Source organism: Colossoma macropomum, unplaced genomic scaffold (assembly GCF_904425465.1).
Source record: "Colossoma macropomum unplaced genomic scaffold, Colossoma_macropomum, whole genome shotgun sequence".
Lineage (NCBI taxonomy): Eukaryota > Metazoa > Chordata > Actinopteri > Characiformes > Serrasalmidae > Colossoma > Colossoma macropomum.
In genome coordinates, this window is record NW_023494787.1 from 5,420,441 (window position 1) to 5,438,807 (window position 18,367).

The window sequence follows — 18,367 nt, forward strand, 5'->3', positions numbered from 1 at the left end:
CACAATAGCACTTAATTCACTTCCATCCTTTTGACTGAGTTCTCTTTGAATTCTCTTTCAACTCACTCGCAATCATCAGATTCATCCGCGAGGGCAGGGGTGTCAAACTCGGACACTAAAACGGCCATATAAAAAATCTCAGCCGGTCTGTGGGCCAGAAAACGCCTGTGTTTTCATTTCATTTTAAATGACATTTTGCTGTGGTCATTAATAATTCAGAATCACTACGGCGCCTAATGTTGTATTCTTTCATTACAGCCACGTGATCTCCGCAAACAAGACGGATAGGTTTATCCTTACTGGTAAAAAAGTATTCGAGCTCTCACCCGTCTTGAAAACCCCTGGATTACTGTCCACTTTTCTTTTGGTCATTTTTAGCTAGCCAGGTGTTTATATTGGTTGGCCTGCTGAATCGCAGCTAGTGTATTTGGTGATATGACTGCTGTGGCAGGATTGTGGTGTAACCGCTGTTCTATAGGTCGTTGTTTGCGGAGGGGGTGGAAGCGCACATTACGTCGCAGTGCATGCTGGGGATTGTAGTGCAGATCATTGGGAAATGGGCTAATATTAATAGAAAACTAAAATAATTTCGCAGGCTGAAAAGGATTTGACACAAGGGCTCTGAAGCACAACCATCTTCACCAGGGTATATTTTGGTTTGTCCATCTGAATTTACAAGACCGAATCGTAAGGCAAATTATTCAGTAACTTCATGAAATAAATGTAAATTTTTATTTTATTTATTTATTTTTTGTAAAATCTCCCCTCAAATTAACAGAACATGTGTTTTATGATCACACATACTGCTATATGCTTACAATTTACTGCTGAAAGCCAAAAATCTTAGACGCTCTTTGTATTATTTTATAAAAATAATTTGTACAGAGCAGATCACTGAAGAGACGCCATCTGCTTATAGTTTATAGCCCAGATTTGTGGAAAAATGGGTCGACTTTCACTTTCTATTTGACTGGATAGAAGACAGTTACAGCTCTCATATGACGCCCACCTTTTGAATGTAGCTTATGAGATATGAAAGTTATGAAGAATACGACAAAGTGCATTTTGGGACAACCGGTGGTCTCAAAGCGTTGAAAAGGTTAAGGTATTAATTCATTAATGAAATGTTCGCTTTCACTTTTGGTCCATTCATCATGGACCAGTCATATCATAGCACCGGGTAAAGGACAGCTGTCGTACTCCAGTGATATTAAAAATAATAAAAAGGCAGAAAACAATGATGTAATGAGGTTTAAACTGAGAACTGTGAACCACCTCCCGACAAAAGTTGGCAGCGGGTGAGTTTTTGTATTTCGTAGTGTGGAGGTGATTCATGACTTACATTGTTTTGCCACACCTCACATTGTTTGTTTCATCCTGATGTGACTCTCAGGAAATGAGCACCTAATCCTGGAGCGTCATTAAGGCCCTTGCTTCAGTTTGTGGAAGACGCTTGTGACTCGTCCGTGGAGCCTTTTGCTCCATGGACACCAGGGAGTCTAGCGAGTTACTGGTTGCGAGGTGTCGTGGTGAACAAAGGCTCACCACAGATAATTGCTGTACCCTGAGCAGTGGGTTGAGTCACGGTGTCAGAAGCCCCTGGAGGACGGTGTGTTTGGGGGAAATCCTAGCGGAAATAAAACAGTAGAAACACTCCTTAAGAGTATTAATGGAAATAGAAGTTCTAGATTATTTTATTTTAGATGTTCCTACATCTGCAGGGGATCGTGTGTACATGGGTGGCGTATAATGCACAGTTCCCCTGACAGCGCTGTGCTGGCGGAATGGGAATGTTTTTGTGGGCGATCCGGAAGTGTTGCTGTTTTCCATTAACCGCCAGAATGAATTGTGTTCGTAAGTACCCAGAAGAGCTAATGCTTCGTAATCCATTAATGTGCTCAGATAACCCTTCGCTAAGCGCAGGTAATCCGCACTGTTGACCTGGTTGCAGAGGGGAAAGGTAAATCAGCTCTTGTTGTGAATGACTGGAGGTTGGATTCTGGAACGAATCTGCCTGCACTGACATAATCAATGCTCAACCTTCATAAATGTGTAGTTATGGCAGTTTAAAAAGATTAAATGTTTACATTAATTAAGTAGATGATTACGTTTAAAGTATGTTTAAAATGTAAAGTGAAGAATCCGCAAATATTAAATTTGTGTAACGTGTTGTGTTGGACCACATCTGCCCCAAAAAATAAATAAATAAAACTAAAAAAAATAAATAACTCAGTAAATTAATCAATAAATAAAAATAACTAAATAAAGTATATATTGCTTATTTGTGATTGTGATTATACACATTTCCTTTTTATATATATTTTTCATAATGCCTAAAAGGTAATATAACTTTTATTTTAATTTTTATTACTTATTATTTTTTTAATTTCGTTATTTTACATTTTTTTCTGTATCTCTATTTTTAACAATTGATCGCTTTATTGATTCATCATTAATTCATTTATTTATTTCTGTATTTCTTCGTTCATATGATAATGAGGGGGCGTGGTTTTCACAGTCAGGCTTAGCAATCAAGACCAGGAGGAGAAGCGTTGATTAAACTGTTCTTTCACCAACTCCAAACAGAACTGCAGTGTCACGGACAGACAAACCTGCCGATAAATAACTTTCGATGACTTCCCCAGGCAGTGTGTGAGAAGGGCGTCCAGATGTCTGGGTGTGATCTGAATTTTGCAGAAAAAGACGATGAACCAATAAGACGCCATGACATCATTGATTGACAGCCCCTTTATTAGTATAAGGACAAGAAAATACAGAAATTAAAAAAATAGGGAAATAAATAAATATAGAAGTTATTAGTGAGGAGGGGAAATTATTATATAGACATAAGTAAATGCAGACGTGAATTTATGTAAGGTTTTTATTTATTAATATATTAATTTCTATGTTTATTTATTTATTTTTAAATTTATCATCATTATTCTTTGTAATTCTAATTCATATATTAATTTACTGAGTCATTTATTTTTTAATTTTATTGGTTTTTTATTTTGGCAGTTATGGTTCGCCATTGTGTTTAGCTGTCCCAGTTCTTTAGTTCCCCCTGTTCTTTAGTTCCCCCTGTTCTGGAAATGTGTTTTTCTTTGCTCTAATTCACTTGAATCAGCTCATTGCGTGGTTACCAGGCACTACATGAGGTTAAACTGAGAGTATTAGAGCGGGAAAACACTTGAGCTAATCCGGGACCATGATTGGGAAACCTTGTGCTGAACACATACAGTCATGTGCCAAAGTTTGAACACCCAGTCAAATGACATGTGAAAACAAATGAACGTTTCCCTTACAGGGCACTGATTTCAGTGTACAGTTTTTCTGCATATTTTAGTGCACAATTTCTGTCCATTTACTGAGTTCAAAGGACCCATATTCTCCATTTTTCCTATATTGTGTCTTTTCATCTTTTCCACTTTTACACCTTTTTTTTCCCAGTCAATAACATTTGCCTGGTTTTATATACCAAAAACAATAATTCATTTTTACGTGACCACAGGCTGTGCCTTTAAGTCTGGTGTTTGTATATGACCTCTGTACTGACCTTTATTGGGCCTCAGTCAAAAAGTGCTCTGTAGAACTTCAATGTGAATTGGTGGAGCTAAAAACCAGTGTGCTGAATAAGTGGATGTGTCGCTGTCGTCGGAACAAAACCTCGCATCTCCAAAATGGTAACTTTACAGGAGAAGGAAAAAACCTACTTTACTTTTAATGTAAGTCAATGGAACCAGACTTTTTTCCAAGCCCTTTTGGGTCATTAGTTTTGGTCCATTCTTCATGAAATTTACACACAGTGTAAAGGACAATGGGTATTTTCAAATAATGATAGAAACTGAAAAACGACAAAAATGGAGATACAAGGTTTTTTTCACATAGCAGTGATATGAAAATATATTTGTTCTTGTGACATCACAAAAGCAGTGAGTTAAAAACGGGCTGTGTATGGGCCGGGTAGGGACTGGGGTATTTTGAAACTTTAACAGTGTTTACATATTACTTTAATGAAGGAGGTCAGTTTTCCATTATATGGGCCTTTTAACATTTTGGAAACATATACATGCATACAGTATAAAATGTGCCATAACTTTGCACAAGCCAAAAATGTATGTTTTATTTTTTTTCCTTCCAATATGTTAAATGCAGTAAATAAACAGTACTTGTGTATTGAAATGTGTTCTCTGTAGAGGACGTGTTCACTTATTTACACTTAGAAAAAATCAAGTACCCTATTGCGACAGCTTTTCTGGATTTTGCAATTCTGATATGTCCTGCAATACAGGGTGATTCAGAAAGATTCATCCGATTTCAAAATGATTTATTTCCCTTGTAAATCGTTACAGATCAGTGCAGTGAACTGTAAATGGTTTAAATGAGCATAAAGTTTATTATGTAATTGTACAAGGTCTCAGTATGAACCTCCTCCAGCTGTACAGACAACATCAATGCCATAGTCAAATTCATCCCATACTGGATTGAGCATGTCGGGTGTCGCTGCACTCACGGCTCTTTCAGTGCGATTTCGGAGATCATCCAGTGTTGTGGAACCAACGACGAACGCTCTGAGCTGTTGGAGCTTCACTGCCCACGAAAATCACACTGCACAGTTATGACGGATTCACTCTTATTGAAGTGGAGAATGCAGAACGCTTTCTGCTCAGGGGTCTCATCTCCTCTCAGACTGAAAGGAGGCATCTTCTGGTGACAGTCAGAAACTCTATGACCCCCTCTTTCAATTGGATTGTGATTGGTTCCTCGGCGCCTCACGGTTGTAAAATTATGGTGCATTGATCAGAAGAATCATTTTGAATCACCCTGTATATTAAAGGTGAATGGTTAAATACTGCCCTGTGTAATTTTGATCAAAAGGATCAAAACACCCTCAGAAACACTTGTAGGGCTGCGTAGCATTACATAGCAGAGTGCTGCTGTAGACTGCATGCAGGGAAAAAAGAGGTATCAGAAACTCCAAGCTAAGTTTTACACTCTAATCATATAAATTTAATAAATAAAACCCTAAAATCATTCGTTATGCTTGGCATTAGTTTAGTCCTCCAAAACAAACTCGCTGGTTTTAAGCTGAAACGTATGAAGTGAAAAAAACAGGCTGCAATGTTAGTGGAGGTCACAGACCATTAGCATTTGTCTATTTATTCAAAGGACTTACTATGTAAATTTAAAGCCACTTGTGATCTACTGTGTCTTTCTGTGGTTTTCATATGGCTTTAATTAAAAGTGGTAATGGCAAAATGCTGAGTGGCGCACTAAGAGAAGCACCGTTCACTGTTCTAATATCGAGTGTCTGCGTCGGTTTGCGTAAAGTAATTTAAAACAATGATTTCAACCTTTTGGCTGGTGCACGATTCGGCAAGTCTGGTTTACCGTGGCCTCCATCTGGGACATGCGAAGATTTGTAAAGATGCTCGCAGTAAAGCATTTTAGAGGCTCATTTGCATATTATCGCCTTAGTGATATTAGTATTTCAAAGCCAATTTTGTAAGAACAGTATTGAGAAGCTTTACTGTAGATGTGCTGATTCAGTGAATTATGCTTAGATCTTCCCTTGTTTACTATAGTGTCATTTCCTGTTAGTACTTGCTTCTGGTTCATCAGAACACTGATGACATGTTATTGTCTGACACTCTGCTCTGGATTGACCAACGTTGTCTTGTTTTCCAGGTGAGACTCCTGAGGAGCAGAGGCAAAAAATGCAGCCCTCAAACACTGTACAGCCATCCACCAACGTCATTGTGCAGCCATCAAAGGTGCGTTCACTCCACGCTTCACTCTAAATGTCTAAACTAGTGAATTACTTTGTAAAGAATTAATTAATTCACTAAAAGGTTGTATCTAGGTATTTGTGACTCACAGAAACGAAGGGGCGACACTACCCGTACAAAAAAACACATTTCACATGTGAATAAACACATGGTTTTTGCACAATTCACATGATAAAAATGTGTTACCACATTTGTGACCACATGGGAAAGATTGTGTGAGATCCCATGGTTTTTGCACACTTCCAGTGTGAAATGTATGTGACTTTTCTGTAAAAGTAAAAATGAAATTTTGGACACACTAGACTAAAAACGATAAACCTACAACGCTGTTTCAAAATATAAATCAGTCATATGTCAGTCATGAGCGACCAGTCGACCTCACGGATCGCGCCTCATTTAAACAGGCTATCAAATTTCAACACTTTCGTACTGCTTCTGGTCAACGTGACTGACTGACGTGAAATGTGGCCACCGTCTCAATTTATAGCTTCTTACCGTAGCTACGCCACAGGGTAGCCTACACTGACTCTTTCAGAAGACGAGTGCGAGACCGAGCACAAAGAAACCGAAACTGAAACCTCCTCCATGCAGAGCCTATTAGAGATTAGAGACTATTTTTACACAGTGTCAAACTCCAAATGAATCTGCTTGATCTGGCAAGTAGCCATCGCACTTCCAAAGACATGGCGTTTGCACAATTCACGTGATAAAAAATGTGTTATCACATTTGTGACCACATGGGAAAAGTGTGTGTGATCACTGGTAAACACATGGTTTTTGCCATGTGACATTTCCCATGTGAAATATATATGACTTTTCTGTAGCGGTAAAAATGAAATTTTGGACACACTAGACAACAATAAACCTACATCCCTGTTTCAAAAAAAGTTGGGACGCTGTGCAAAATGTGAGTAAAACAGAATGCAATGATGTGCAAATCATTTAAACCCTGTATTTAATTTAAGGTACGACAAAGACAACTTATCAAATGTTGAAACAGAGAAATTTTATTGTTTTTTTTTGAAAAATATTTGCCCATTTTGAATTTGATGCCAGCATCATGTTTCAAAACAGCTGGGGCTTAGCAACAAAAGACTGATGAAGTTGTGTAATTCTAAAAAAAACACCTGGTGGTTAATTGGCAACAGGTCAGTAACATGATTAGGTGTAAAAAGAGCATACCTCTTTCAGAATAATGTTTCTTACTGAGCTCGTCACTTTCTAGTAAACTCGAGTATTTCTCCCTTTGCCTAAACACAGAGTGTGTTTAAATATCTGAGGGTGAACGTGTTAAAGATTTGTTTATTGTAAATTACACCGTGCACCTTAAAAAGGTATCTATCTCATTTCTCTGATGAATTAACGTGATAAAAATGAACGTATTGCCCTGATTTATTTATCTTTTTCAGTCACTGCCCTCTAATGTGGATAATGCATTCTTTAACCTTTTTAACTCTTGGGACCACTTGTGGTTCCAAAACGCACTTCGTCGTATTCTTCATAATTTTCATGTTTCATAAGATACATTCAAAAGGTGGGGGTCGTATGAGAGCTGAATTTTTTTTTCTACTGAAAGTCGACCCATTTTTCCACAAATCTGGGCTATAAACTGTAAACAGATGGCGTCTTTTCAGTGATCTGCTCTGTAAAAATGATTTTAATAAAATAATACTAAGATTTTTGGCTTTTAGCAGTAAATTGTAAGCATATAGCAGTATGTGTGATCATAAAACACATGTTCTGTTAATTTGAGGGGAGCCTTTAAAAAAAAATTAATAAATAAAATAAAATAAAAATTGATATTCATTTCATGCAGTTACTGAATAATTTGCCTTACGATTTGGTCATGTAAATTCAGATGGACAAACCAAAATACACCCTGGAGAATCTGTAAACAAATTGACAAGCTTCTTTATTTGGAAAAACTCCTCACCCAGAACAGCTCTAAACCTTTAACTAAGTCTAAAGAGAAAGGTGGTCTGGGACTTCCAGTTGTATTATTGGGCTGCCCAGACAAAGGGCTTAACTGGTTTGGTATGAGATCGTAAAACTGCTCACTGGACAGATATTGAAGAAGAACTTTGCTTTCTTACTTCTCTGACCTCTCTACCATTTATCAATAATATAAATCAGGGCTGCCCAAAACGTCGATCATGAGTGACTAGTCGACCACACGGTGCGCGTTGGTAGATCGTGCCTCATTCAAACAGGCTATCAAATTTCAACACTTTCTTACTGCTTCTGGCCAACAGGTCAATGTGACTGACCGACGTGAAATGTGGCCACTGTCTCTTTAATTTACAGCTTGTTACCATAGCGACACCACAGCCGGCCTAAAGCACTGCTGTCAGTCTGCCTTTCTAACGGTCTAGAAAGTTTCTTTTATCGGTAGCAGTTCTTGTTTTTACCTTTTTCTTTTGTAACCTACACTGACTTATTCAGAAGACGAGTGCGAGACCGAGCTCAAAGAAACCGAAACTGAAACCTCCACCATGCTGAGCGGGAGGAGGACTATTTTTACACAGTGTCAAACTTCAGACGAATCTGCTTGATCTGCCAAGTAGCCATCGCACTTCCAAAGAAGGGGAACGTCGAGAGGCATTTCAAACTATACACAGAAACTACGACGACAAATTCCCAGCTAAAAGTGAACTCAAGAAGATAAAAGTGGTCCAGACCACACGAACCCGGCTGACAGTAGGTTAGTGTGTTTTTTAGTCGTTTGCCCTCTAATGCTGAATATCAGTATAGGCCACTGAAGTGCATTAAAAGAGTTTCAAAGCTTTTAAAAAAGGATGAGACCATTTTTTAAAGGTAGATCACGATGACCTGTCCACTGGACAAAATAGATCTCAAACCACAAAAGTATGGGCATCCCTGATATAAATGCATCACGTTTATTAATGTGTCAAGAATCTGTGTAATTTACAATATTCTTCAGGCTTGGCAAGATGTCAAGACGTTTTGTGGTTCCTTTTTTAAAATATCTAGGTTAAAAATGTCCCCCAATCCAGACTTGCCACCCTCAATTGGAAGTCCCTGTAGAAAGAAGTTGAAAGAATATGGTATAGAAAGTTTCAAAGCCTGTTTAATGAAGATTCTCTGAAATCTTTCTCAGATTAGTCGTTTCGTCATTTAATTATTACTCTGGAAAGGAAAGGAAAGGACAGCTACCCCTGGGGTTGTCAAGTATGGAGAAGATTTTGGAAAGCTCTGTGTGACTGAAAGGGAAAATCTCATTGATTTTATAGAGTTTTGTTAGACAATCACAGCTCTTCCCTGACGCCACTTAAGAATGTGCGGCAAAAAGATTTAGGATGTGTTTTAGTGATGATCAGTGAGACACTATTTGTCACAGGATTATGAATTCATGCACAGGATGTACCTCACAACGGTCTGTTTGAGTAGGATGTATCCTAACTCATCTTCTAGATGTCATCATAGTAAAACAAGTACTGGTTCAATAATCCATGTTTTTGGAACTTGAAACACTTTTGGAAAGCGGTACATGATTTGACTGCCAAGGTCTTGGAAATTCCATTAAACTCTGCACCTATACGATACTTCTTTGGTACTGATCTGGTCAGGACACTAGACCCCATATCTGTTAAGAGGATTGGCATAATATATATAGCAAAAAAAATACATCTTGCTTAACTGGAACCAACAAAGACTTCCAACCTCAACATAAAATAGCCAAAATTTGGGGATTTAATTATCTATGGCACATGATGTCATTAAAAGATTCTGAGAATCCAGAAAAATCTCTGTATGCAAGGGACAAGACGGTGGTCTTTGGGTCTTCAGGCAGCACTGCATTAAAAACAGACACAATTCTGCAGTGGAAATTACTTAATGGGCTCAGAAACACTTCCTAAAACCTTGTCTGTGAGCACAGTTCATCACTGCATCCAAAAATGCAAGTTAAAACTCATGCACAGAAGAAACCATATATAAACTGGATCCAGAAACACTGCCGCCTTCTCTGGGCCCGAGCTCATTTCAGGAACAAAATGCCAAACCACATTCTGCATGTATTCCAACAGCATGCCTCCGTAGTAAAAGAGTCCAGTGCTAAACTGGCCTGCCTACAGTCCAGACCCGTCGCCCATTAAAAGCATTTGGTGGATTATGAAACAAAAAAGACGTTATCTGACGCTAAGAAATCTGGTGCTTCAGCCGTCAGAACTGCTGGACAAGGTGGAACGGGGAATTTAGCTAGCTTGCTTCCGAGACATTAGCATACTCCTGTGTTAGCGAAAGGGACAATAATACCTTGTAATGATATTAAACTATGAAAATACAGTGGTTATCGTAATTTTGTAATGGAGATAATTCTCACATTTGTGGGTTTCTTTGGTCTCTTGTTCTCCATCTTGCCAGTTTTTTCTTTTTTTCTCATGTCACTCTGTTTGGAGTCTCTGAAAACCCTCAGTTTGGCGGGTCATGTAGCTCTAACACTTCACCCTCCTCTTTATCTCAACAAAAATCAGGACACCCTACCCCTAGACATGAATGCGCAAAACGGAGGGCTAAGGGCTAAGTGGTAGGGGCGAGGGGTGAAATGCGATTGGGCCTAATTGTAACTGTTCTGCACCCACAGGGTGTTCAGGAAGTTCTTAACACACACAAAAAAAACTTGTTTTAAAATACATTTTCATATTGTAGTAAAGCCCAGTATTGCAATGGCAATGAACAAACAATATATTGGGCTGTGCTTTAGATCAAATTAATATGAGATTAATTAAGTCTCAAGAACTTAGTGGAACATCCCCCAGCCCAGCAGGAAGGCTTGATTAGTGTCCATTTGCTTGGTGACAGGAGCAGCACTGGGTTTAGTGCTTGTGGAGGGAGCTGAGGAAAAGGCTTTGAGGACTCTCTCTTCTATTCTGCTGGCTCAGGCGGCTCTTGCACTGCTGTGTGGACGGCAGGTGTCGGGTGGCTGGACTGAACTCTGGGGTCAACACGTACTGCTGTCATTCACCACACTGTGTCCCAGACTATCCATATGGCTGATGAAAGACAAGCAGTCACCAGGCTTTGACTTTATACTACAGGGTTTTGTCAAGGCTTCCAACATTGTGCAAATTAGAAGGTTTTAATTATGGACTAGATGTTGCAGAGCAGGTGTTTGTGTGTGTGTGTGTGTCTGAGATCTGCTTGCTTGGCAGCAGGGCTCTGAGTAAGCATAACAGATGCCCTATGCCCTGTTTGCCACAGGAAGACAAGTGAGAGAAAAAACTAAATAAACAACACCAGATTCTCTTCACCTACTTTGCACATTCAGTAAATGAATAAAAAACCCTTCCCCATAAATAACCTGCAGTTAATAGATAGTTACAGTTCTGATAGGCACAGATAGATACAGTACTGTGAAAAAAGTCAGAGGCCACCCTTCATTTATTTAATGTCCAGTCAAAACCAGAGGCGGGTAATCCAGGTCCAAAAAAGTAAAAAACCCTCCCCAGGATTTTGTTCCAACTGCTTGACTTCTCTAATTTGCTCAAAACCAGCAGCAAAGGTGTTCAGGTAGTTGGAACAAAATCCTGGGGAGGGTTTTTACTTTTTGGACCTGGATTACCCACCTCTGGTCAAAACAGCCAGTAAGTACAGGTTACTTGTTTTTCAACAGCAGGAAAAAAGACAACAAAACGACTATATATATATATTTTCAGCATAAGAGTGTCCACTCTTCACTTTATTTACTTTATTTTGCATTTTCTGCTTCTCATTATCCAAATAATCCCAAACACATTCAGTGATGTTGAGGTCTGGACTCTGGGGTGGTCAGTCCATCGTTCAGCTTCTTTGTTTGATGTGTCCGTCTCCTTTTCTCAGTGAGGTTCTTCTTGACAGCTACACATCCTTTCAGACCCACAGCGCTGAGTCGTCTTCTCATGGTGGAAGGATGGACAGAAACACCTGTGGATGTTTTCAGATCTGAAGCAGCTTGATTTTCTCCTCTCTCTCAGAGATGAAAGCTTTAAGTGCTGTTTATCTGATGGGGGCCGTTTTTGGTGTCTACCAGGTCTTGCAGGTGGTTCCAGCTTCTAATATTGCTTATTAATTTTAGTTACTTATAACATAGTTTTTGCACTTGTTGTGCTGTTGTGCAACTTCCAGTGGTTCTCTGTGTGTGATTGGTGGGAAACCAGAATATTGGTCAAATTGGCATGTTGGCACTGGACACATATTGAAATATCCATAAGAGTTAATGAACAGATATTCAAAAAAGGGAGGGGCTTTGGCTGACATTAATGTTGGACTGCAGGCTTACTTTTTTAGCTGGTGCTATCAGAGGCTAAATAACCTGCTTTATTATTCAAATATAGCCAAGGGAATTTACAGGTTCTCGAGTTGGTTGAGTAATGGAGGCCTCTTCAGATGAGTAAATGAGCTAACACTGCAGTTAACCAGTACAGCATTGGATGCTGATTGATGTTAGTTCGTCAGAGAAATGTCTCTTATCAGTTGTTAACCTTGGTAACATCAGCTGGAGTAGCTGGGGTAGTTAAGCAGGAGTCTGTTAGCTGACATAACAGAATTAGCAGGTAGTGTTAAGCTGTCCAGTGCTGTTGCATGTGGCATTCGAAAGAGAATCAAAGAATGGTGATTTGCATATTGACGCTTATTAAAATGATCCCAGTATTCAATAATATCAATTATTGGCCCAAGACTAATTGCCACTGCAGAGGATTACACTTTCACGCTTTTTGTACTTTAACACTTACAACCCTGGGATAAAATGGTGTTATAGTTTTGGTATTTGGTCAGTTACAGTACAATAACACTTATTAAGTATTTACAGTCACACATGCCGTATGTTGTCATTTCCAGGAAACACTGAGCGACTCAGATATGTCACTGTTTGACATGTAAATCCTATCAGAATTTTAATATCTTTATTAATTTGACATTTTTTTGACCAAAATTTGACTTTGTACCTCCTAAATTTAAAATGTTTTTATATGTACCGAGAATCAAAACAGTTTTGCTCAGATGTCTTTTAATACCAAATTAGACTAGAGTGTCTAAATACAATACTTTTCATAGTAATTCATTCTAATGCTTATTACTGAGAAAAATAAATGAATGGAATAAGGTGGGCATGATTTTTATTGATTTTCTGTCCTCGTAGATCCATACTGAGTGCTAAAACTCAAGACAGGCCTAAGAATGTTTTCCTCAGAGCCAAGACTGGGATTTCTTGAGTTTGATATTTAATATTACCTGATTTTCATACTTGAAATCAATTGACGTTAAAATATAAAACTCAATAATATTATTGCTTCCGTTTATATATGCATGTTTATATATTTGTTAGTTCCTAATCACTTTCATTTTGAGTTATAGATGTTGAATTGGAACTGATCCAGACCTGCTTATTGGAGCACAGCCCACTGTTACCTAATTCCCACCCTCCTCCGCCACTCTCATAGACATGTAAACACAGATGTATATGCTGAGAGCACTCGTTGAGTATTTGCTGAATCCTATAAAGCAATTTTGTAATCCGATCAGCATCAAAACAAAGATTTACACCCTTCTTGAAGTTTTTAAGCTTTAAGTAGTTGTCGTGCTGTCTGGTGCTGATGTCTGCTCGGCTGATTCATGCTCCCAAGGAGCTGATTTGTGAAAAGGAGCATGAATTTGAGGGGGATGTAACACACAGGACATGATTTATACTGAGAATATTATCAGAAATGTAATGACAGGATATGAAGAGGATTTTCGGTCTGTTTCGAGCAAAATTATTCGCTGATACTTCACTGCAGCCATGCACGCAGAATGCAGACTTTGGGTTCGGAGGGTTATGGATAACTTTTGCACACTTTTTTATAATGAATGAATAACCTTTGCAAAGTTCTGTAGTTGGTTGGTTGATTGACAACTTTTTTGACACTGGAATAATTTCCAGTTTAGAAACTGTACCTATAGCTGAAGCAGTGTAACCATGACTAGCCTACCACAGTCTGTAGACTGGTATGGTGGTATAAGTAGTGGTCTCAGATGCCTCCAGAGGAATACACTGCTTCTTTGAGTTGCAGTGGAACGAACATTTCCTGCAACATCTTTTCTTCGTTTACTTTCATATTTGACCTAAATTAAATACAGAGTAATGGCAAACATCTGAGTTTGCTTTGTTCAGTGAGCTCGAGGGCGTCGAAATCCTTTAACAACATTAAAACAAGTCTCCAGAGTAAACAGGCATGCAGCATTATGTAATGGATATATTCATGTCATGTTAAATGCACAACAACTGGAAATGAGTGAAATTCCTCTGTAAGTGAAGACAATAACTGGCTGGCTGCCCTGGACGAGCTGCCCCACCACAGCAAAATCCTGCTAGATGGACATAAGATACATTGTAGACATTCTCTGCTTTAATGACTGTTGCTGTAATAAGTGCTTTTGTAGTGCTGGTATTTTTTTTTTTGGTGACCTCTTGATTAAGATGGTGATTCAAAACAATGTCAACCAGGGAAGGAAATAATACTTTTTTTAAGGGGTGACTTTATAAAAAAAATACAACCCCATTTCCAAAACAGTTGGGACGCTGTGCAAAATGTAAATGAAAACAAAATGCAATGATGTGCAAATCATTTAAACCCTGTATTTCATTGAAAATGGTACAAAGACAACATTTCAAATGTTGAAACTGAGAAATTTTATTGTTTTTTGAACAATATATGCCCATTTTGAATTTGATGGTGGCAACGTGTTCCAAAAAATTTGGGAAGGGGCAACAAAAGACTAAAGTTCTGTAATGGAAAAAAAAACATGTGAAGATTAATTGGCAACTGGTCAGTAACATGATTAAGTCTAAAAAGAGCATCCCAGAGAGGCGGAGTCTTTCAGAAGTAAAGGTGAGGAGGAGTTCACCACTCTTTAAAGGCTGTGTGGGTAAATAGTGCAACAATTCAAGAATAACGTTTCAAAGCATAAAACAGCAAAGAACTTGGGGATTTCATCATCTACAGCACATAATATCATTAAAATATTTAGACAACCCGGAGAAATCTCTGTATGCAAGGGACAAGGCTTAAAACTAGTATTGGCTAGCCAAAATATTTGGGCCCTCAGGTGGCACTGCATTAAAAACAGACATGATTCTGTAGTGTAAATCACTGCTTGGGCTCAGAAACACTTCTGAAACCACTGTCTGTGAAAACAGTCTGTCACTGCATCCGTAAATGCAAGTTAAAACTCTAAAACGCAAAGAAAAAAACAATAATAAACAGGACCCAGAAACGCTGCCACCTTCTCTGGGCCCAAGCTCATTTAAAATGGACTGAGGTGAAGTGGAAAAGTGTCCTGTGGTCCGACGAATCAACATTTAAAATTCTTTTTGGAAATCATGGACACTGTGTCCTCCGGGCTAAAGACCACTCAGCTTGTTATCAGTGCACAGTTCAAAAGCCAGTATTCATGATGGTATAGGGGGGCATTAGTGCACATGGTATGGGTGACGTGCACATCTGTGAAGGCACAATTAATGCTGAATGATATATACATGTTTTGGCAACATATGCTGCCATCCAGACGACGTCTTTTTCAGGGAAGGCCTTGATTATTTCAGCAAGACAGTAAAACCACATTCTGTATTTACTACAACAGCATTGATCATATTAAAAGAGTCTGGGTGCTAAACTGACCTGCCTGCAGATCAGATTTGTCACCACTGAAAACATTTGGCACTTTATGAAATGGAAAAATAAAACAAAGAAGACTCTGAACTGTTCAGTAGCTGAAATCCTGTATCAAAGAAGAATGAGAAAACATTTCACTTTCAGAACTACAGCAGTGTCTCCTCAGTTCCCAAACGCTTACAGAGTGTTGTTAAAAGAAGAGGTGATGAATCACAGTGGTAAACAGGCCCCTGTCCCAACTTTTTTGGAATGTGTTGCTGCCATCAAATTCAAAATGAACATATATTTTTCAAAAAAACATAACATTTCTCAGTCTTTGTACTATTTTCAAATAAGTATAAAGTTTAAATGATTTGCACATCATTTCATTTTGTTTTTATTTACATTTTGCACAGCGTCCCAACCTTTTCGGGAATGGGGTTGTACAAAATAGTAATTTATTCAGAATATGTTATTTCAAATTAGGTCATTTATAGGTTTTAAACTGTTCATAGCATCACACACAAAACACATCTGCAGTTTTTTAATCAATTTTTATTTTTCTACATTTTTCTAGCATAGCAACTGACTTTTATATTGTGTGAATATATTTAATGATGAATGACCCAATAGAAATGGCCTGACTCTGTAGTGTTGCGCTTTAATCTGTAGCATTTATGGCTCATTATTATCCTGCAGAATTACCACTTTGGATATATGGTGGGATCCAAACGTGAAAATGCTTCTATTTTGCATTTCTTTCTTATTTAATACAAAACTTTTCATTACAAATTATATTAGAAGCATAAAACTGTGAGAGAAAAGTACAATCTCTGAAATTAACATGAATTTCAGAATTTCTTAGTATTTGAAATGCCCCTCTTTGGCTTTAATTGCAGTGTGCACTCAAGCTGCCATTGACTATACAAGTCTGTGCAAAAGCCTCTGATGAGGAGTAGATCAAATCCAGCCAAGAGTCGTCTGAACATGAGGAAGGAATAAGACCAGAAAGCAAATCTGACCTTTCTATACACAAGCCTTCACATGGCCAGTGTCCAAATTTTTGCTTTGAAAGGAAACCTAGAAATAGTCAAGAATCTCAAATGTTTACTCTTCACTGTTTAGAACTTTTCTTTGTTTTAAATTGGATACAATTTTTAAATGTAATTTCATCCCAAATTTTACTGTGGTCTCAGACTTTCAGGCCCAGTTGTACATGTGATGGCATGTAATGAGTATAGCATTTTCTAATGTTGTGGGCACTTTGCACACATTTTAAGGGGCAGGAATGTTGAATATGTGGCATGTTTGCTCTTTGTCCCTGGTTATTTCTTCTATATTAAAAGCCTATTAGAGTTGTTTGAGTGCCACAAATGCTATAGTTGAACAAAATGCTTGCTGTATTCAGAAAACTAGAGTTATCAATCCATGCTTTGTCCAACTGAGCACGTGGAAGCTAGAAAACAGCCACCTAAACCCCCATTCTATTTCAAAAACAACGTTGGGACGGTCAATCCAAATGCGTACACGTTCGGACCAGATATCGGGAACTCGCCATCCAACACACCTGACTAAAATAAATAAACAACACAGAAATCGTGTTCAGAGACTGTCCCAAGACTACCTTTGAGTACTGCACATGTTGAAAGCATCTCACTGTATTGCTCAGTTCCTGCCTGTGTTCAGAGTTCAGCTGCCGAAGTTTAGTTTAGAAGCTAACATCTTTAAAGTCAGGGACAGCACCCAGGCACTTCCTTCCTTAGGATGTTGCAGGGCTGCATAGACGGGCCTATAGAGCGTAACCTCTTCCACTTCAAACAGACCCTCCACTCCCTCGGATTTCTCAACCCGTTTTACGAACACTGATTACAAGACTTGGTTTGAGAATGATTCAACTTGGGCGAAGCTGAACTAAATAAAACGTGATACCTATCTGACTCATACTGGATAGTGTAAAATCACTTGTGGCCTGAGAGTCACGCTAGCACGTCTGACAAAACCACAGAGGCCTCTCTCATAGACATTTATTGGCAGTTAGTTAATGCAGTGAATAGGGATGCAAATGGTGGCAAATTCTTTTGACAGATAACTGATTGCCATTAGTCTGTGATTAATCCTTTACCAACAAACCTACGATCACGGACACGACCCATGAAAACATCACAGCAAAAACAACACAGCGCTGCGTTTAATATACACCGGTCAGGCATAACATTATGACCACCTCCTTGTTTCTGCGCTCATTGTCCATTTTATCAGCTCCACTTACTATATAGGTGCACTTTGTAGTTCTACAGTTACAGACTGTAGTCCATCTGTTTCTCTGTGTACTTTGTTAGCCCCCTTTTACCCTGTTCTTCAGTGGTCAGGACCCCCATGGACCCTCACAAAGCAGGTACTATTTGGGTGGTGGATCATTCTCAGCACTGCAGTAACACTGACGTGGTGGTGGTGGTGTGTTAGTGTGTGTTTTTAAACACCTCAGTGTCACTGCTGGACTGAAAATAGTCCACCAACCACAAATATCCAGCCAACAGCGTCCTGTGGGCAGCGTCCTGTGACCACTGATGAAGGACTAGAGAACGACCTACACAAACTGTGCAGCAGCAGATGAGCTATCGTCTCTGACTTTACATCTACAAGGTGGACTGACAAGGTAGGAGTGTCTAATAGAGTGGACAGTGAGTGGACACAGTGTTTAAAAACTCCAGCAGCACTGCTGTGTCTGATCCACTCAGACCAGCACAACACACACTAACACACCACCACCATGTCAGTGTTACTGCAGTGCTGAGAATGATCCACCACCCAAACAGTACCTGCTCTGTGAGGGTCCATGGGGGTCCTGACCACTGAAGAACAGGGTAAAAGGGGGCTAACAAAGTATCAGAGAAACAGATGGACTACAGTCTGTAACTGTAGAACTACAAAGTGCACCTATATAGTAAG

The 18,367-nt window shown here is 38.9% G+C and overlaps 1 protein-coding gene across 3 annotated transcripts in view; it reads left to right on the forward strand.

Annotated features, from left to right (window-relative positions):
- The window catches only part of umad1 (UBAP1-MVB12-associated (UMA) domain containing 1), a 33,202-nt gene that overhangs the window by 13,333 nt on the left and 1,502 nt on the right, over positions 1–18,367 (forward strand). For all 3 annotated transcript variants that reach the window (XM_036565947.1, XM_036565946.1, XM_036565948.1), the window contains exon 3: positions 5,689–5,774. In XM_036565947.1, coding sequence (XP_036421840.1) covers positions 5,689–5,774 — 86 coding nt within the window. The remainder of the gene's footprint in view (positions 1–5,688; positions 5,775–18,367) is intronic.